At 46.5% G+C, this 21,399-nt stretch overlaps 1 protein-coding gene across 2 annotated transcripts in view; it reads right to left on the bottom strand.

Annotated features, from left to right (window-relative positions):
- Positions 1 to 921: 921 nt before the first annotated feature.
- TTYH3 (tweety family member 3) overlaps positions 922 to 21,399 on the bottom strand; it is a 74,313-nt gene continuing 53,835 nt past the window's right edge. Inside the window, exons 11-14 of one of the 2 annotated variants that reach the window (XM_048492519.1) lie at positions 20,819 to 20,955; positions 19,362 to 19,538; positions 16,923 to 16,998; positions 922 to 7,502 (exon numbers count right to left, since the gene is read on the bottom strand). In XM_048492519.1, the coding sequence (XP_048348476.1) occupies positions 7,431 to 7,502; positions 16,923 to 16,998; positions 19,362 to 19,538; positions 20,819 to 20,955 (462 nt within the window). In that variant the 3' untranslated portion in view covers positions 922 to 7,430. Of the gene's footprint in view, positions 7,503 to 13,556; positions 13,653 to 16,922; positions 16,999 to 19,361; positions 19,539 to 20,818; positions 20,956 to 21,399 lie in introns of those variants that run through there. The other variant, XM_048492518.1, reaches the window with a different exon arrangement.

The raw sequence follows: 21,399 nt of genomic DNA, 5'->3' as shown, positions 1-21,399 counted from the left end.
TCAAACCCGGTTCCTCCAGATTAGAACGCACCTGCTCTTAACCACTACTGCTCTTTGAATGCAGTTGAAAAACAGCGTGCCCGAGGGGGGTGGCACTGAAGTCCTCGACCAGCTTTGGTGTTAAGAGATCCTGTGGCTAACCCCTACCATGAGAAAAAAGTTTGATTAACACAGGGGCCAGTGACTTTTTGTAATGAAAGAGTCCAACTATGGCAAAAGTCAGACCAAGAAATCTACAAAGCATCAGCAGAAGAAAGACCAATTCCTGGACCAAAACTCTACAACTTAACGTTATTGATAATGCGATTGATGGCATAAATTGATGCTATAACAACTCGTGGGATTTTTTTTCTTCAATGGGATTTCTTGCCACAGTGTAATTTTGCTTGATTTTTTAACACTAAGAATTCAGAATCTTGTGTCGATCAGGGCCCACCACATGCTCTGGCCCCCCAACTGGGTTTATTGGGGGCAGAATATGGGTTGTTCTGATGCAGGTTCTTTTCAAATCGGGGAGGAGTGGGAGGAGTTTGGATTTATAACCCACTGTTCTCAACTGTAAGGAGTCTCCAAGCGGCTTGAGAACTCCTTTCCCTTCTCCCCACAACAGACACCTTGTGAGGTAAGTAAAACTGAGAGAGTTCTGCAGAAAACTGTGTCTGGCCCAGGGTCACCCAGCAAGAATGTAGGAGTGGGGAAACAAACTCAGTTCGCCAGATAAGAGTCCGCCACTCAAGTGAAGCAATGGGGAGTCCAACCTAGTTGTCCAGGTTAGAGTCCGCAACACCACGTGGCTCTCTCTGCATGTGGAGAAGCTACATGATCTGGGAGATGCTACATGACCTAGCGAAAAAGATGCTGGGTGGCTTTTTTCAGAATATTTGCCAATTAACAAAAACACACACAGACGTCACTCCAGCCTTTATTTTTGAATTTTTTTTATTTTAAAACATTAAACCCAAGCTGATTAGAAACCACAGAAATGACATTTAGAATGTTTTTGCTTAGTAGTTGCAGAACGGGAAAAAAATCCAGTAAAAAACAGGTACAGTACAATTCATAAAATTAAAATAAAATTAAAAAAAGATTTAAAAAAATAGAAGGCTCACTCCTCAATTTTAAATCCCCGCAATTAAAAATAAAACACAAAACATTTGGGGGTGAAGGCGGGGGAGGCAAAGTTGAGTTAGTCTTCACTGGTAAGTTTGGAACAGACCCACAAATGTCCTAAGTGGGAGAGAAATTTCAAAATCCAGAAGAATGAAATCTAAAGGAAACTGCTGTGTTTATTCTGGCTAATAAGAGATTTACTCAGGGCGTTAAGACCTTGGCAATGCAGTCCTAAACTGAGTGACGCCCTTCTGCGCCAAATGACTTCGGTGGACTCCAAAGGGTGTAACATTGCTTAGGATGGCAGTGAAACTTTCCAACAGTGCTGTCTACCCCCAGGGTCTACTCAAGCCTATTCAATGGGATTTACTCCAGAACGTTTAGCCTGGCCTGTTTTTGTGAGTTTCGCCACAGCCTGGACGTACAGAAAGCCTGCAGGCGAAGCTTTTCATAGAATGGAGGATAAATCCCTTTGCTGACGCCTGCACGTTCATCTGGGATTCTGCAGTGAGTAGGTCGTTTTCAAAAGTTGGCAAAACCTCCGCTGCCACATTGAGCACCCAAAAACGCTCAGTGCAAAAGCTGTGGGGAGAATACATGGGCATGCTCTGCCACCGACGTCCACACTCTTTGGATATGAAGCTTTTGCAAAAGATTCGGAACGAGAATCGTGTGTTTCTGAGTGGCAGTGAGGAAATGGGAAATTATGATTGCATAGAGAGGAGAACAGTGGTGTAAGTATGCTAGACACCTACAGCAAGCCCCGATACCAGTTCCTCCCTCTCTTGACAGTGAGAGGGAGGACTGAGGCCCCTTCCGTACATGCAGAATAATGCACTTTCAATCCACTTTCAATGCACTTTGCAGCTGGATTTCACTGTGCAGAATCCCAAAACCCACTCGCAAACAATTGTGAAAGTGGATTGTAAGTGCATCATTCTGCATGTGCAGAAGGGGCCTCAGACTCTGAAACTCCCCACGGCTGCCTGAATTATGGTCCCCTTGAAAACTGGTCCCGGTGCTTTTGTTTGGCCCAAATGCTCCGGAGATGGAAGGGCACTGATTTGAGCGATATCAATAAATAAGTTAAAAACGAAGCACAATAAAAGAAGTTGGGGATGTCAATGCGAGCTTCACAAAGGTGGCGGAAGGGGGTCTCCCAACTGGCAGGGGACAATTTAACTAGTAGGTGTGGCTGAACAGTCTGCTCCCACCACTGAAACTTTAACTGCAAATGATTAAAAAACCCAGAGGATGCCAGTTCCCTCTTCTAAGCCTCCAACTATCCCATTCCTACAATAACAGCAGAGGTGTGAACTCGGACTCCATTAGAGTCTCTACCAGCCTCCTTGAACTGTTCTTTGGGACACAACAACAAAAAGCCACAGGTTACGATTCTTGTTTGATCCCTGGGACGTCGTCTCACAGCAAGGGCGCAATAAACACAGAAATAACGGCAGGCCTCTTTTCATCCCGGGCGGAGTCCGTTATCAGCTGCTGGACGAGTTGCTAAAATGGCAGTTAACAGAATTGGAAATACCTTGGGTCGCTGCGTGGCTGGGTTTTCCTTTACTGCTGACCCTCCTTCACCCAACATCAGGGAGGAAATTCACATAGGGAACTGGAGCTTGAGGATTTAGGGGGCTTTGTGGTGCGAGTGGGGCTGATATCTTAATCGCACGGGTAATGCTGAAGTTGGGTCTGACCCAGGAGCAGCTCCTAAGGCATTTGGTACCACCCACCTTGTGGAGGGTGGTAAATGAGTTCGAGAACAGACTGGAAGATAGTCACGTGCTCCCCTAAAAATAAAGGGATGGAGGATATGACAGCTTGCCAGAAATCACACAAGACCACACCAGTGGCCAACTGACCCGACATCATCCAATGGTTCCCATCCCAATCCAATAAACAAGAGTGGCATAAATCAGTCTCAACCGTCACATCCTTCAGTTAAGAAACTTGCATTACATTTCAAGGAAGCATCAAACAGAACGGAATTAAAGCAAACATCTCGGTCTGCCTTGTTTTCATTACCTTTTTGGCCTGTGCTGTCACCAATCAAACTCAACCTACACTGCTGCCCAGCCTTCTGGGTCTTTGGCTCAGCCCGCCATTTTGTTCTCAGTCGCCTTCCATGGTATGTGATGCTCCTTCCCGGCACATACGCTGTGCCACAGTCCGTAGCAGAGCTGCGACTGCTACGCAGACATTGGCTCAAATGACGCTCAGCTCGAAATGTCGGGCAGTGCGTACATCTTGGGACTCACCAAGCCTAGTTGAACGGTTGTGTGTGGTGGTGTTCCAAACCGCTCCCTTGTTTGGTAACCACAGAAATCCACATTATCTGGCTTGGGGACTCACAAGCTGTGGAAGTGTGAATTGTCTAAACGCCCAATCTATTTGCTGAGCAGGAATGCCCAAGAATACCAGACAAAGAATTGCTGGAAATTTTATCAAGCTATGCCCTCTGAATGAGGATGTACAAAGAGCATGTGGGCCAGTTTCAAACTCTGCGGTCAAGTTCTCTACATATGAGGCTGAGGATGTGGATTGGGGGCAAATCGTATTCCTCAGAACCAGGTAAATGGACAAATGACATGATTCTTACCTTGGCCACCCCCCCTTAAAAAAAGAAATCAACAATAAGCGAACTCAAAATGGCCTCTGCTAATATTACGTACAGGATACAAACACGACAGTCATATTTCCAAGACAGCACAAAAAGATAAAAATAAAAATTCACAGCCAAGTCTTGATTCGATTTCCTCTTTTTTTTTTTAAACAATTACAATGCAGTTTTGAACACGGGATGCGAAGAGCCTCGGCATGCTATTTACATTTCACATTGTGGAGATGTCTGTGTGCTTGACAAGATCTTCGATTCACATCACAAATTTATTGATTTTTTTTTCAAAGGTGCTGTGATGATGCAGTGGGAGAAAAGGGAAAAAAACCCAACAAAATAAACCAGATGAGCAGATTGTGGTGTGTATGTTTGAGAGAAAAGCTATGAAGCTCTTTTCCACTCACTTATATCACAGTCTTCGGCCTTCTCATCCGTATCCAGACAAGATTAGACTCTTGATTTCTCCTGAATGTCCGAAACATAAGTCAATGCCATGACAGTGGTCTTGAAGTGACAGAGGGATGCCAAGAAGATCAGCCAAAGGGACACATTCCAAGCAACGTGGTGTTGAGATATCGTATCACTTAAAAATTCATACAAATTAGGGAAAGGGTGTTCGGTGGCGGGGGGGTGGGGCAGTGTCTTTTGCGATACCAAAAACCGTTCGGAGCCCCGATAAGCACCAAAGTCAGCTAAAAGATGATCCCTGCTGCTCAAGATTTGGGATCAATCTTGTTAGAAGGGGGCTCCTAAAGAAGGAACAGGGAGGGGGAAATACAACTCCCAAGAAGCCCATTCCACAGGCATGCTGCAACCGTGCAGCGCTTCAGGTTTGCGCCAGAGGCTACACAAAAGTCACGTCTCCTCGACAGGTTGCGGTTGTGTGAGCTTCTCTTCACGCCCGTGCAAATGACCTCTCTTGCACACAGGCACGCACGTACGCGCACACACACACACCACACACACACAAACATTCGGAAACAAGTTCATGTAGAAGAACAGCCCCAAGAGATGCCTGTGAGCTGTCGGTATCCCACAGGTGACTTAAAAAAGGTTCCAAAAAGTTGAGGCTCAACCAATTCAGTTTAAATATACCCAGGTTTTGTATTGTAGGTGGTAAGCCCGTTGTTCGCCATGACGATCTCTGGAAGCTGAGTCTAGGAGTCCCCAGGTGGGATGCAGGCAGTATACACAGACCTCATGGTTGGCATGGTAGTAGCATTGTATGGGAAGGGGGAGGAGGGAAGAAATATTCAATTCTCCTATTTATGGACCCATATCTTTGCACATCTTCAATATGCAACATAGGATATACCAACAACGTCCCTCTTCACAGCGTAAGCAGTGGCTGGGCCAAGAAGCAAGACGGAAGATAACTTCTCTAGTGGTTATGGTAACATGTGGACAGGTCCTTGGCTCTGGCTAAAAATTTGGTCTCCACTGGGACGCTCCACACCCTTCAATTTCCTGCTCCTAGGACTAATTGTGGGGCACAAGATGTGGGAGGGGAAATCCGGAAGGGTTTCCTTTCTCAAGATTCTTGCCTCGAAGAACTATCGCTACGCTACCAAAGAGAGCCTGGTCTAGAAAGGGCTACTTCCTCAGTATCTTCTAAAGACCCTTTCACATGTTTTGGGATCTATGTGCACTATCTACAGATGTGAAGAACAGGCGTTTTAAAAATGCAGTCTACAGGCACGATTCGCTGCCACCTATTGAGCGCACCTTCTACAGCTGACCTGCTTGTGTCACGGTCGTCAGAATGGGGACTTGGTCCAGTTGGGGAGACGACAGCGGACAACTTTCTCTTGTAAGGGATGTGGGGAACAACAGTGGCTGGCTCTAACTTCCTAGTTGCTCCTCCTAGCAGCACAGATGCTACACCACCATCACTTAAGACTCTGATGTATTTTAAAAGCTCGCTATCTGTGTATTGGCACAAAACTTTTAACCCACGGTGGATCTTAAAAGGATCCCAAAGGGTCAGGCTAGTGAACAAACTGACTCTGTGCTTCTTCTCATGGGTCCATGGGCAACACCCAAGGACTTAAGGCCCGCTAGTGCCCTTTTCCTTTCTCAACAAAAAGTCTCCAAAGAGCCACCTCTTCTTGCAAGAATTGTTTCTAAGGGAAGACTTCCTTGGAACGCGGCAGAGTCATTAACCAAAAGACTTAGCAGCGAGAGCCCTGCTTCTGATATCACAGCTCAATGAAGATACAGTTGTCCTTGCCTGAGGTTTCCTTGCAAGCTGCATTCTTGCTTTGCAAGATGACGCCTTCTAGCACAAGGACAGCGGACAGTGGCTCATGTGCCCCCTCCAATGGTCATTTAATCCCTGTTGTCCCTCCGCCCTGGTACACTACAAGGCAACTGGAACCAGGCCACATATGAAATTAAGACTGCTTCAGAGGGGGAGGAGTCTGTTCTGATACGTACTTAACCGTTTGCTTTCCTTCTGCGTCTTGTGCCCCACGATGCTTCTGCATCTAAAAGCGAATGCTTTCAGAAATGCAGCGCTTATGCATCAGGGGGCAGTTGTGCATAAGATGGGTTCCTGAGCTTCTGGGAAGGGCAAGCATTCTTCGTTTCTTCCCTGTTGCATTTGGACTCCTGGCACAGAACTGCTCTCCTCCTGTCCAATTCTCCCCCCTGTTCTGCCCTGATGCTCCTGAAACCTTTTCCTGGAACTTTTTAAAAAGACTCTGGCTTGGGGTGCACAGTCAAAACAGGGTTGGCCAAAGCATTTCCACACAGCCCCACTAACTGCGGTTATAAAATAAGGGATCCAAGAGGAGCAGGCTAGTTCAGCAAGGCTGGTCAGAGACATTCCTCACCCTTCATATTTTCTGCTCCTAGGACTAATTGTGGGGCACTGGATTGGTGGGAAGGGACCCTGAAGATTATGTGGGAGCAGAGAGCTACCTCACGAAGAGCAGATGTGGCCTGCTTCTCCCTCGGAAGTCTGGGCGAGATACAAAGGAAAGAGCCACGTTATCTGAGAGGAGCCACAAAAGGAATCAGTGGATTTTTCAGTTCTTTAAAAAAAAAGGAAAGGAAAGCAAACAATCCCAATTCCGAGATTGATCAGGACGTGAAGAACAGGCAGTTCTTTCTCCACTGTAGCACCAAACCCCCCCTCACCCCACCCCACAAAAAAACCCCCTCTGAAAACAGACAGTCAGGTTTCCAAGAAGGAGACGGGCACGAGATGAGCTTTTGGACTATGTGCGCATTAAAGGTTGCTCCCTTGTGTTAGTGTGTTGTAATCCACGGCACTTCTGCAAATGGAGAGATCAACTTTTCTCAGGTCGCCTGAAGAAGTTGATTGGCTCGTCTTACGGATTAGACTGGCCAGGGAGGAAGAGGAGGCAGCAAATAAGTTTGCAAACTAATTCCCGGTCAGATGGTGACAGAGCTAGTCCCGCACACTGAAGGCCGGCCCGGATCTACTGTACATGTTTATTCGTCACTCCCCCCCACATATAACGAAAGCGTTAAGTCTTCAGCAAGCTTCCCTCCGGGTTTCTTCCAAAAATGAACATGTCCCAGGCAACAGGATGGGCCGGAGAAACAGGAAAAGCCACAGAACTGGATTTGGGTCAGGAAGAAAGCGGGGGCTGCTCCGGGAGGGCAGGACAGGATGGCAGCGGTTGGCACGTTTTGTTTCGGTTTGACTGGAAAGGTATTCTAGTTTTTAGTGCACACCCCCAGAGTCTGGCCGAGGCTGGCTGGTGGCGAGGTATTTGGCTCTCATGCTGGAGGTGTACTGGAGGAAGAAAAGGAAGAGAAGAAAACAAACAGAAGGGAGAACATTAAATTCAGGGAGCACGACAAGGACCTAGAGAAGCTGGGCTTCAGCCGGACCCACAAAATTCATGTACGAGGGGGGGAAAAATGGCAGAAGTTCCAGATGCAGAAAAGGGCTGGCCAAAAGCATTTCCACAGGGCAAATCACCAGCAGGCTAGTCCCCCGCTACGCTACAGAACTTTAACCAAACAGTCATTTCAGCTTTACCACGGATTGCAGCTACTGGAGCATTTCCATGGTGGGAAGGATTTCCACCTGTGCAGCATGACTTTCATGCCTCTTCTGGGCCACTGGGGGCCCCAAAATGCTGTACTTGAGGGGTCCCATGCCCCCCCAGTACAGACTTTGGGGGTCAATTAGGATTGCAGCGGGAAGACAAGAGACCCGTGCTTCACGGACAGAAGTCTTTCCAACCATGGAAATGCTCCTATGGATACAAGCCATTCTTCTGCAGTGTTGGGAGACGGGGTTTTCACAACCATCTTTTGAAAATTATGACTCACAGGACAGCTTGCTCAGGAAGGCCGGACAGTCAAAGGACAAGAGCCTGCAGGGTTAAAAAAATAAAACGACTCGCAACAGTCCAATACACAACAGTGATCATGGTCAATCCAAGTGTCCTCTGCTCTAGGATGGAAAAGAATGCAGGTATGCACATATCCAAAGGAGACTTCTTTCTCCATAGATCACTTCATACAATGGAAGAAGAAAGCAAAGGGAGGGAGGCAGGGAGAATAAATCTTCTATGGAAAAGACCAGCGGAAATGCAGAGCAAATATTACAAAAGAGTTCCAACTGCAGAAGACTCCCGAGCTGTGTAACAGAAATAACCTTCTCCTTAAAACGTGCAGTAAGTGGGGTAGTTGAGGAGGAGGAACTTGGAGGAAGTCCTGCCTTTCCATAATCTAACAAGAGGCTTTGGGGTTGAGAGGGAGCAGGTTGTGGGCTGATTTCAGATATCTGTACAGCTGTAAAAACGCGTGGGTTGTTTTTGTTGTTCTACGTTGCTTTAGAGCAGACATAACACAAAAGTCTGTTGATGTTCTAAGACTGTTTAAACACGACTGCAGCCTTGGAAAGCCAGCTAGACTGAAACAACGAATAAAGCTACAACCATTACAGAAAACTCTCAAACAGTTGGGAGAGGGAGAAACCAAAAGTCAAGAGAAACCAAAAGTCAAGGATGGAACTGAGTCGATCTCCTGCGGACCCATCGGAGAGATCCACTTGGCGTCACTTAGTTTTTGTTTGAGATTTGCTACTGAACTCCATGGCAGCGATCGATCCTATTCAGCGGGGGTACATGGCAAATGGTCCGCACTCTTACTAAAGACGGCCCTCTCTGCAAATCTTTATTGCCTGAAGTACCTCTTCCGACTTCCGCTCCGGAAATTGTGGCCACTGCCTGATGAGAACAACATCTGCTTTGCTGTAAAGACAGATGTTCCTGCGAGCCAAAGCCAGTTCCAGAAGACTAGCAAAAGGCTGCTAGTCAGACTGCTGGCCGCTCATCCTCTCCAAATCGGTTCTCAAGGTTTTTGCTGTTACTCCAGAAGTATCATGCAGAACAACAGCGGCACAGAGGTGATTAAAAACATGCAAGATTGGTTGTAATGGAATATGAAGTGGTGCTTTCCAGCCTTTTTACAAGGCCGTTGTGAAGAAGAGGAGTTTGGATTTATAACCCCCCCCTTCTCTCCTGTAAGGAGTCTCAAAGTGGCTGACAAACTTCTTCCATTCCCCTCCCCATAACAGACACCTTGGGGCTGAGAGAGTTTGGAGAGATTTGTGACAGGCCCAAGGTTGCCCAGCAGGCTTCATGTGGAGGAGTGGGGAAACAACCCTGGTTCTCCAGATTAGAGTCCACTGCTCTCAACCATTATACAATGCTGTGACGTGCGACTGTATTGCGTAGGGTATATACGCAAGTTTAAAGCAAGCTAGACAGGTGTCCCAGCGAATTCATTTTTCATTCAAGTTCCAGGATGGATTTACAAACCAGGGGAGGTACAAATATTTCGGCAAGGCTCCAGATTAAACAGTGCCTCAGTTTTGAAGCCATGGCTCAGCATATTCACCTGTCCATATGCAGAAGTGTCTCCGTTGGTGAGGTCTCTTGGACAACCTGGCTGTCTTTTCCCTAAATGTGTTAGACCCCTCTTGGTAGTGCTGTTAACACCAAGGGCCCTGCTGCACATGCAGAATAATGCAGTTTCAATCCACTTTCAATGCATTTTGCAGCTGTGCGGAATAGCAAAATCCACTTGCAAACAGTTGTGAAAGTGGATTGAAAGTGGATTATTCTGCGTGTGCGGAAGGGAAACAAGACAGACTTATTTTTGCCCCCATCTTGATCTCTTCTGGGTTATCCTGAAGCTGGGAGACAGCCTGTGGCGCAAAGATTTTAATCCTTTTCTTCAAAGGAATTTATGGCGGCATACGCCATTACGTTCTCACAAGTCATACGCAGCTAAGTGTGAGTGACTTACCTACAGTGTAGTCCTTAGCAAAACTTTCTGAGCACCCGGAATCAAATGGACTAGGAAGAGTATAAACTCTGCCAAAGGACTGCTCTGCCAAAGTCATTCAATGAATCTAGGATAAAGTTACGTTTGAGCAATTCTACAAACTAAAGATTTCTCTGAATTATCAGAGTACCTCAAGAATGGGGCTGTATCATTTGGGATGTACAAAGCAGAGATCCATCAGAAGATGCAGACTAGCTAAAGAAAAAAAATGAAATGTGCTGGAACCAATGTGCTATCTCAGTTTGAAAGGGAAATGTATTCTGGGCTGTATGGCCATGTTCTAGCAGCATTTTCTCCTGACGTTTCTCCTGACGTTTCGCCTGCATCTGTTGCTGGCATCTTCAGAGGATCTGATGGTAGTAAAGCAAGTGGAGTATATATACCTTCTCCAAAAACTACCTTTGGTAAAAGGACAGAGAAGCTATATATACTCCACTTGCTTTACTATCATCAGATGCCAGCCACAGATGCAGGCGAAACGTCAGGAGAAAATGCTACTAGCACACGGCCATACAGCCCAGAAAGCACACAACACGCCAGTGATTCTTATTTATTTATTTATTTATAATTACATTTGTATACCGCCGTGAAAGCCGTCGACAATACATTGAAATGTATTCTATTTACCATAATTCATTTTAATCCATCTTTCTCCCCAACAGAGACCAAAGGCAGCTGACACTGTTTTTTCTCTCTTCCATTTGACCACAACATCTTTGTAGTGCTGGGCTGAGCGTGTGTGATTGGTCAAAGGTCACTCAACAAACTTCCACGGCAGAGGTGGGAGTCACGTCGCCCCACCCACCGCCACTGCTGCACACTCGCCTCCTGCTGGCCACTCCAAATTCATGCAGGTACTTTACCTTGGGCCAGAGGAAGTCTCACAGAACTACTCCTAAAGAGAATCCACCCTACAGTACAGTTGCAAACATATGACAGGGTAGCCCCTATCTCAGCAGTATCGGAACAAACGTATCATTTTCAACAGGACTAAGCAGCATCCACTGCTCCCTGGTTTGGAAACCATAAGCCTGCTCTTACTCAATCTAATCTGTGGCGTACAGATATACAGAAGCTATGTTCTAAACAATTAAGAGGGCTTTTGAACTAGATATTGATGGTATAATGTAGATGACAATAAAGATTATTATTGTTAAACTAGGTATGAAGGTCAAGGTACAATTTATATCAAACTCAAACTAGACCTTTATTAGGCATCAGGAGGAAAAAGAAAGAGAAAATATATAATATACACCAGATAGGGTTAGACAGAATAATACAGAGAATACAGTCATCACTTATGCAAGGGGGGAAGCCCAGAAAATTATTTCAAGGTATTAACCAGGAAGTTGGCCACCATTTCCAGTGTCTTAGGGTCCTGATTGCTCAGGAGACAGTTTAGTTTGGAGTTTGGAGAGAACGGGGGTGCCAAAGTTGGGGCCTTCAGAAAAATGCTAGGTCTGAATAGGCACATATAAAAATTATATCCCAAAAAGGATGGCCACTGGATCCATGTAGATCAGATCAACATGATTATGAAGATTATGAAGAGGCATAAAAAGTAATTAAGGCAAGTGTTTTCAACTGCACTTTTAGCTAGAATTACTAAGATTAAGCTAGGGACCCACAACTGAAGAATGGCGGGTGAAGGTACCGGTATTAAAGATGGAAGAGACAGCCAAGCTGCGCTTGTTACCTGAAGAAAAGAACTTAATTAAAGTTTTGGACAATTGGAAACTCTTGATTAGAGTATTTGGATAAAATAGGGAAAAAATGATGATTAGTGGATTTGAAGGTTAAGGATTGCTAAAATAAGAATCAATAGAGAAAAGTGGGACCTCTATAGCAGCTCTAAAGACTAAATTTTACCTAGGTGGTTAATAACAAAATGATAAAAAATTACACTCAGTGTTAATATTTGGGGTGGAAGAAACTGGAAATATATATGAAATATGTACCTTGTACTTTGTGAATTTTTCTTTGTGTGTTTTTAGTGATGTAATACTTCTAAGTACTAATAAAATTTTAAATAATAAACAGATAAAGTGGGGAGAGGAGGAGAGTAAGAATTTAAATCTTCCCAGCGCTGAAAATCAAAACAGCACCCCTGATTTTTGAACTTTTAAAAAATTGGTTGTGGTAAGTTTTCCGGGTTGTGGCCGTGGTCTGGTAGATCTTGTTCCTAACTTTTTGCCTGCATCTGTGGCTGGCACCTGCAGAGGTGTATCACAGAAGAAAGTCTGTTACACACTGTGTCCAGTCTGTTACACACTGTTACACACCTTCCCTCTGTGATACATCTCTGAAGATGCCAGCCACAGATGCAGGCGAAACGTTAGGAACAAGATCTACCAGACCACGGCCACACAGCCTGGAAAACCCACAACAACCAGTTGAATCCAGCCATAAAAGCCTGCGACAATATATATTTTTAAATTGATTCCTGAAATACAAAATACGGAATACAGAACATTAACACAACAATGAAAATGGACACCGGTGTCGACATCCACAGCAATAAAGTTAACACCATGTCGAGCGCTGGTTTATCCAGGGAGGCTGGTGCAGAGCAGCTTACAAGAGAAGAAAATGCAGCAGCATTCTGTGGAGGGCGAGCGACATGCATTTCACAAAGCGCACAGATTCTCACTCATGCTCTTGAGGGAGTGCACCAAGACCAGGCCGTCCCTTTTGCCAAACTAGCCTCAATTCCCAAGGGAGCACCCTCACGCCCACAGGCACCCGCCAAAGCAGAGCAAGACAACGACAAAAGACGCAGGAGGAACACAAAACAGGCAGTGACACAGAAGGGAAAGAGAGGGGCAGACAGAGAAAGAAATGGAAGCCAGCACAGGATGGCAGCACGAAGGCACCGGCAGGAATGGGCGATATGGGTGGACACAAACAGGTCTCAGGGGATGGGATGCAGACTGCGAACTGGGGACCGTTATCCGTCTAAGCAAGACAGGTGGACCTTGCGATGCCCTCGGTCCTGGCAGATCACTTCCAAAGGTGCGTGTCTATTTTCAGGGAGGGGAGAAGCTGCACGGGGGCCACTAGCTCTGGAATGCAAACTTCCCCTCTAAGGGAAGACAAGAAACGCTCGGCAATCGATAGATGAGCTGGACAAGTTCCTGCCTTGGAGGGGAAAAAAACTGACAAGTGCACTCTGCTCCATTTCAGATCTCTCGGCTGCATCCAAGTTTGAGGACGCTCGAAAATCAGGAGGGGGACTCTGCCACAACGACCACAGGAAGCGTTGCCAAGGAAAAGATGCTGATGTTGCTTCGCCGCTAAGTGCCAGGGCAAACCAGGCTAGCCAGCATCAGCCCTTGGCGGGAAAGGGAGAAGGGTCGGAAAGTGCAACGAGCGGGAACATGAAGACTTTTGGCGCTTGGCTAGGGGAAAAGTGCAGGGACGGCAAAGGTCGGTGAGGCCGGGAGGGGTTCAGCGAGAAGGACCTTTTACTTCAGTACCTGTTTTGATTTTGCGGGCGCTGTTACCAGTACGTCCGAGCACTGTCCGAGGGCTTAAACTGCCAGCTCGTATGGCTGCTACTGTCCAGGGCAGCCAAATACAACTGTGGTGAGGCAGGAGAAGAGAGAGAGAGAGAGAGAAAAAGAGAGAGTGCAGCCTCAACGTGCATGAAAAACACACAGTGCAAGCAAGTGATGATGCCGTGGCGTGTGTGCCGATGACAGGGAAGGCTCTGTCCTTCTAGAGGGATGGAACTTGGGAGCAAGGAAACAAGGTTGGGGGCAGGGGGGAGGGGACACACGACAAAAAGAAAGAGACACAGACAATGAGGCCGACGACTCCAGGTCAAATTGTGCCATAATTCCCATGGGATGAGCTGAGCTCAAAAAGGGACAAGTCCGGTCTGCTTGGGCACCTCCCAGTTGCCAAGCTCTTACCGCTCACCTGTGGCCTAAGGAAAGGAAGTATTCCCCTGTCCCCACCATCCATAAGAACATAAGAAAGATCCTGCTGGATCAGACCAGAGTCCGTCTAGTCCAGCACTCTGCTGCTCACAGTGGCCCACCAGATGCCTCTGGGAGCTCACCTGCAGGATGTGAAAGCAATGGCCTCCTCCTGCTGCTGCTGCTCCCAAGCACCTGGTCTGCTAAGGCCTTTGCAATCTCAGATCAAGGAGGATCAAGATTGATAGCCATAGATCGACTTCTCCATCAATCTGTCCAAGCCCCTTTGAAAGCTATCCAGGTTAGTGGCCATCACCACCTCCTGTGGCAGCGTATTCCAAACACCAACCATGCGTTTCCTTTTATTAGTCCTAATTCTTCCCCCCAGCATTCTAGTATTGTGAGAAAAAGAGAAACATTTCTCTCTGTCGACATGTTCTACCCCATGCATAATTTTAGACTTCAGTCACATCCCCTCTCAGACGTCTCCTCTCCAAATTAAGGAGTCCCAAACGCTGCAGCCTCTCCTTGTGAGGAAGGTGTTCCAGTCCCCCTCCAAAAGGGTAAGAATCTGAACTTCCCTCCCAATGGATGACTCTTCCTATTTTTACCCGACTTCAGGAAAGCACTCCAATGCTACGGGGAAGAGCAGTGGCCAGAAGGGGGCCTCAGCCATGATGCTTTGTTGTCCTGTCATCAAGTCTTAGCCAAAGAAGACTTTTGTGCTGCATGACGTGGAATGAGGACTCGATTCTCACAAATTCTGCTTCTCTGGCATCTGCGTATTGGAAATGGTTGCTTCTTACACACACTAGAATAGTCTTTCCTTGCTTTTTCTGTTCAGCCCAAATGGTGATGATTTCCAAAGTCGCCTCTTCTGCAAACTATATTTCCAAACTATATTTCCAACCCACAATATCCTTTTCCTTAGTCTGCTGGGGTGGTTTAATTCTTCATTTATTTAGAGGAAGACAATGACTTTGGATGTATATCCCCCCTTTCTCTTGTGTAAGGAGACTCAAAGGGGCTGACAATCTCCTTTCCCTTCCCCCCCTCCACAATAAACACCCTATGAGGTGGGTGGGGTTGAGAGAGCTCTGAAGAACTTGTGACTTGTCCAAGGTCACCCAGCTGGCATGTGTTGGAGTGCACAGGCTAATCTGGTTCCCCAGATAAGTCTCCACAGCTCAAGCGGCAGAGCGGGGAATCAAACCCAGTTCTACAGATTAGAGTACACCTGGTCTTCACCACTACTCCACTGGTGCTTCTTTTTTCCTACACAGGGACCAAAAGCGGCTTGCGATATTATTCTCCTCTCCTCCATTTTATTCCCATGACCACCACCTCTGCGAGGTAGGTTAGGCTGAGAGAGGAGTAACTGCCCTCCCAAGGTCACCCAGTGAGCTTCCACTACAGAATGAGGACTCAAGTCTGGGTCTCTAAAATCCTACTTAAGCACACCACCACACTGGCTATAAAACCTCTCTTGCTATGCCATCCAAGCAGACGCTGATCATCCTACATCTCCCTTTACAATACAGTGCACACGTCACCAGCTTCCGTTTCCCCATATTCCTCTCGCCAAACCCAGATGTGGAATTAGCGCCACCCGCTTTCTCCCCCCAACTCATTGGGGAATAACGATCCCCTTTAGGACACAGCAGCTTTATGGAAGGCCCACTGCTGCACAGCAGGATTCGGCTACGAAGGTGAACGGTGCATCGTGCTGTGCTACAAGGGGAAAGCCACTTCATGCACACACCCCGCCCAAATCGGAACAGCGATGATTTTGGACATCGTGCCGAAGAATGCGCCTGCATTTCCTCCGGAAAGCCAACACTGCACCTGAGAAAGCCTGCTGAAATTAAAAGCGAAAACAAAAAAAAGAGACCAAGGACATAGCAAAAACAAAATAAATGTAATTCTGAAATTCTCTCTCAGGAACTGGTCAAAGTAATAAACAAGGACTGGCAAGCAAGGGTTATTCACAAATCTGATTCTCTTTCTGGAAGGGTGAGGAGGAGACTTCCATGAATCTGGCCCAGGCATCTTAAGAGTACCTCTTTTTTAAAATTACGATATTGGAAATGTATATCCTGCCTTCTTCTATGGACAGGGTGGCTTGCAATATATTGCCAGGTGGGTACTAAGGCCCTTTTCGCACATGCAGAATCATGCACTTTCAGTCCACTTTCAATGCGCTTTGCAGCTGGGACTGACTGTGCGGAATAGCAAAATCCACTTGCAAACAATTGTGAAAGTAGATTGAAAGTGATTTATTCTGCATGGGCGGAAGGGGCCTAAGAGTGCAGTCCTGAGCAGAGTTACCTCCTTCTCAGTCTGTTGCAGTCATTGGGCTTACAAAGGCGTTTAGGAAGGCGCTGTAAAGCACCATCCGCTCACCCTTCGGAAGACGGTATAAGATTGCGACCAAATAAATAAAACAAACCCGAGCCTGAAATAGTTTGTGGGCCAAACAAAACCTTTATGAAAGGTATTTACTACTAGGCAAAAGAGGGAGGGGAAAACTCGCAAGAAATTCAAAGTAGAAATATCAAACCACAAGAAGGACTTCCCCCTAAAAGCCCAGAATATGACCTGAAGGCAAATTTTGGATTCAGAGTTCACATCTGAACATAGCACACTCTGCAAACTCAGGAAGTGGGTTTTGCAAACCTGCAGATTGGCTGACAGTGTGCATTGTTCACAGAACTCCGCTATCGGATGGAACATGGAAATTGTGAAGATATAAAGCAGCGTACATTTACTAGACTTCTTGAAAAGGTACCCTGGATATGTGACCAGAGGATGCAAGCAAAGTAAATCCTACCTTCGGTTCTTAAAAAAAAATAAAAATAACAGGAGCTACCAATATATGTCTGCAAATGTCTGAAAGCCTTACCCTTTCATAGCAGTAAATATAGACTTACTGAGGGAGGTGGGGACTCTCGGCCAATCAACGGGGTGTTCTCACAGCGAGGATTCTGGAAGTTTGTATTTTGGCTCCTGGAGCGGAGAAAAAAAATGGTGTAAAAAGACACTTTAAAGAAACGACAGCAACGATTCAGAAGAGCTACAAAATTGTTAATATACATTCACCGTCAACATGGTAATAGTCTTGGAATCGCCCAGATAACAATGCCCAGCTCAAGAATTCTGCACTGCCCCTCACAGAGCTGAATACTGATGGCCCTTGGGGTCTCTGCCAACACTACGATTCTACGAATAAGTGTAAAAAAATAGTTACCCAATAACATTAGCCTACTTCACAAGCGCAACTGAAATCACCCTGAACTGTTCTAAGAATGCAACTCGTTTCCTCTTAGCTTTGTTGTCCAAGCTATTTAAATATGATAATGAAGGCACAGAGAGAATCCACGTAGTCTGCATAGCCCCAATATGGTCTATTCCAGTGGGCTACAACTCCTAATCATGTCAAGTTCTCATTTCTAGGAAAAGAAAACTTGTGAACAGCCACACTGGCTCATGAAAAGCCTAGAAGAAGAACTAAAAGTCCACATCGTACTTTTTATTTGTGGTGGAGAGTGCCCTCGAGTTGCAGCTGATTCATGCCAACCCCAGGGGGCTTACACGACAACAGTCTTGTAAACAGAGGGAGTTTACTATTGCCTGCCTCTGCTTAGCAACCCTTCCCTTCCTTGGTGGTCCCCCATTCAAGTCTGCTTGCTTCTGAGGTTGAGCTGGTTCGGTTCATCCAGAGCAGGGCAACCAAAATGACATAGAATACTGTAAGCTTTTCAGCTCAACAGAACACTAGATGTTACAGGGGCGTAACAAGGCAGCCCTGGGCAAACTGTAGCCCTGGGCAAAACCTGAGTTGGATGCCCCCACCCCCCACCCCCCGGGCAGCCACTCCACCACGACCAATTTTTTTTTGAACCAGGTCATTGGTGCCTGCAGGGGGTGCATTTTTACACATATCAGCACCACAATTTTAGGGTATCATCTGGAAACTGTCCTTATGGTACCCCCAAAGTTTGGTGCAGTTTGGTTTAGGGCCGTGGTGGCGAACCTTTGGCACTCCAGATGTTATGGACTACAATTCCCACCAGCCCCTGCCAGCATGGCCAATTGGCCATGCTGGCAGGGGCTGATGGGAATTGTAGTCCATAACATCTGGAGTGCCAAAGGTCGCCACACCCCTGAGTTTAGGTCCAAAGTTATGGACCACTCAAAGGGGTATCCCCATTCTTTGCTAAGGAGATGAAGGATACCCTTTGAGGGTCCATAACTTTGGACCCCCTAAACCAAACTGCACCAAACTTGGGGGGTGCCAGCATCTCCAGATAATACCCTGAAGTTTTGGTGCCGGCATACATCTCAAAATGCACCCCTGCAAGGCTATCCCAGAAATTTGCCCAAGAATCTTTGTTCTGCATTGAGTTTTTTTCTGCATTGCTGTCAATGGGGTTGCAGGCTGTGGGGGCACATTTCTGAAGGCACAGTCTAAAAGCTTTCAGGGTCCCATCGGGAGACTCCCCTAATGATACCCACCAAGTTTGGTGCAGTTTGGTTAAGGGAGGCCAAAGGTATGGACCCTCAAAACTGTAAGCCCAAGCTCCTATTAGCTCCCATTGGAAACAATGGGGGATGGGGCACCCCCTTTGGGAGTCCATAACTTTGGACTCCCTGAACCAAACCTCACCAAACCTGGGGGGTAGCATAAGGACAGTCTCCTGATGAGACCCTGAAATTTTGGTGCCGCTAGCCTAAAAACTGCGCCCTCTGCAGGCCAAAAATGGAAAACCACTAAAATACCCAAAAACGAACCCAGCATTTTGATGCCCCCCACAAGGTGATGCCCTGGGCAGCTGCCCACCTTGCCCAATGGGCGTTACGCCAGTGAGATGTTACAAAAGTTTCTGAAAATGAAGGAGGGGGTAAAAGGAGATTTTCCATGTTAAAATCTTAAGACCCTGTCTAGTCAGCATTTGGTGTTAGATGCTGACAGGCTCACAGCTTAATTGCTGTAAATGCTAAGGTAACAGCACTTGTATTCTGGGAAGAAGGAAGGAGCCAATGACAGACGGTCAGCTCATTTGAAAAAAAATATATACAGTCCAACAAGGTCCAAGGCCCCTTCCGCACATGCAGAATAATGCATTTTCAATCCACTTTCATAATTGTTTGTAAGTGGATTTTGCAATTCCGCACAGCTGCAAAGTGCATTGAAAGTGGACTAAAAGGGCATTATTCTGCATGTGCAAAATACTCTGCAAAACCTGCCTTTTGACTTGTTCTTGCTTTCCTCGCCCTGCTATCAGAAATCCTTTTTACCAGACGTGTCCCAGGATCCAAAGCCCATGCCCACAAAGTGTGCGCTCTGCTCCTGCGCGCCATCTACTCACATGTACTCCGTGACAGGAGCATTGCTGACTGTGTGCGCTGCTGCAGGGATGCTGGCCTCACTGCCGTAGCTGCTCCCGCAGCTATAAAGGCTGGGCATGTGCACCCGGTACAGGTTGTCGTGGGTCTGCCGGTTCCCTTGAGCCGTCGATTCGTCTTCTCCATCGTCATCTGAACCCCTGCAAGAGAAGGAGTGTGTACGCACACGCTGTGAATTAAAAGTTTCTCTCCAAATGTTTTAGGCTTGCTCTGAAGATGAGAAAAACGGAGTATGTGGGCGTTCCTCTCTTTTCGGCCTCCTCCGCAGACACGCAGTTGAATGGTTGCACAGGGGAATTCGGTATGGCAATGGAGCACGTTCCATAGCAATCGGCTTTACTCCGGTAAGCGGAGTGACTCAGTCCTCCCACAACCGCCATCTGGGCTCTTAAAGCTTGCCGCGTTTCCCAGCACTGCACTTCCCACAGAGCTTGCCAGAATGACACACAACTAACACTGGGTAGCACACATTAAAAAAGCTCATTTCAATAGCCCCTGAAAACATAATTGAACCTATACACAACCTGCAGTCTCTGGCTGGCCCTATTGAAATAGCGCTCTTTGAAAGCCAGTGCCCTGTGTCCCTTCCACTAGTTTGCAGAGACTGGCAGAATATGCTGGAAGGCCGATGCCCCCCAACTTGGCTCAAAATGCACACCACTGAACTCTTCTGTACTATGTAAAAAGTTTATATTTCAGTACCCCATTTCCACTTTAAACAAAATGCTCCAGGGTGTCAACATTTCCAGGCATTTTACATTGTTGTTGTTGTTCGTTTGATTTGATAACCTGCTCTCCCCACCGATGCGGGCTCAGATCAGCTTCCGATATGTACAATTCATTTACAAAGATCATTTAAAATAATAAAATATCAATAATCTAAAAAACTATTAATTTATGTATTGTTGAAGTCTTTCACGGCCGGAATCACGAGGGTGTTGTAGATTTTCCGGGTTGTATGGGAGTGTTCCAGCAGCATTTTCTCTTGACAGAGGATCTCCTAGAGGATCCTCTGAAGATGCCAGCCTCAGATGACGGCAAAATGTCAGAAAATGCTACTGGAACACGGCCATACAACCCAGAAAACCCACAACATCCTATTAATTTATGGTGCTAAAACACACTCGAGGGTGGAATGACACACCACTGCCCTGGTTTCATAAGAAAAAGGGGAGGGAAAGAGGGAATGAAGATGGATATGTCACTCCTGTTGCTACCCTCAGCTACAGGCCTGGTGGAAAGCTCCATGTTGCAGACTCCGTGGAATTGGGTTAAGTCCCACAGGGCCCTGATCTCATTTGACAGAGCCTTCCACCAGGCTGGGGCCAGGGCTGAGGACAGCCGGAAGACATCTCTAGCAATGCAATCTAGAAATGCTCTGTGGACTCAAAGTGCAAGATTCCAGCCTTCCTGTACATACCTCTTCTGCTGCCACGTGTGGGGGACGCTGCACACTATGGAACTGAACATCAGGGCCGTGACGAAGGAAAACAGCACCAAATAGATCAGCCCTTCCACGCCATCATAGCAGAAGCCTGTCAGGGCTTGGACATAATCCTAAGGAGAGAGGTCACAGTAGGGGTTTGAACTGGGTCTCCAGTATCCTAGGCCTGCACCCTATCCCACGCAAGATCTTGGGAATGAAACACTGATTGTTACCAAGCAAGCCGGGAGGTCCAAAAGACAGGAAGGAGCACTCACAAACAAAGACTTATTCTATTTGATTCTATTCTGTTCTGTTCTATTCTATTCACATTTATTACCTGCCATTTACTAGTCTCAGGGTGGGTTACAATAAAGAATGCAACATTAAAATCATGATAGTAAAAACCCAATAAAACACAATTCTAAAAACACAATAAAATCCCGTTCTAAAACCCCCATTCTGTTTGCTTGGAAGTGAAAGCGACACAGAACCTCCGTTCCTAAGATACTGTAGGGCATGCAGGGCATTTAAACCCACATTTTTACAAGCTTCCAAGCAAACTCAAGCCTGAACAC

This window comes from Sphaerodactylus townsendi, linkage group LG04 (assembly GCF_021028975.2).
Source record: "Sphaerodactylus townsendi isolate TG3544 linkage group LG04, MPM_Stown_v2.3, whole genome shotgun sequence".
In the NCBI taxonomy this organism is placed as follows: Eukaryota; Metazoa; Chordata; class Lepidosauria; order Squamata; family Sphaerodactylidae; genus Sphaerodactylus; species Sphaerodactylus townsendi.
Note: the sequence above shows the minus strand (reverse complement) of the source record. Positions and strands in the feature narration are given on the sequence as shown.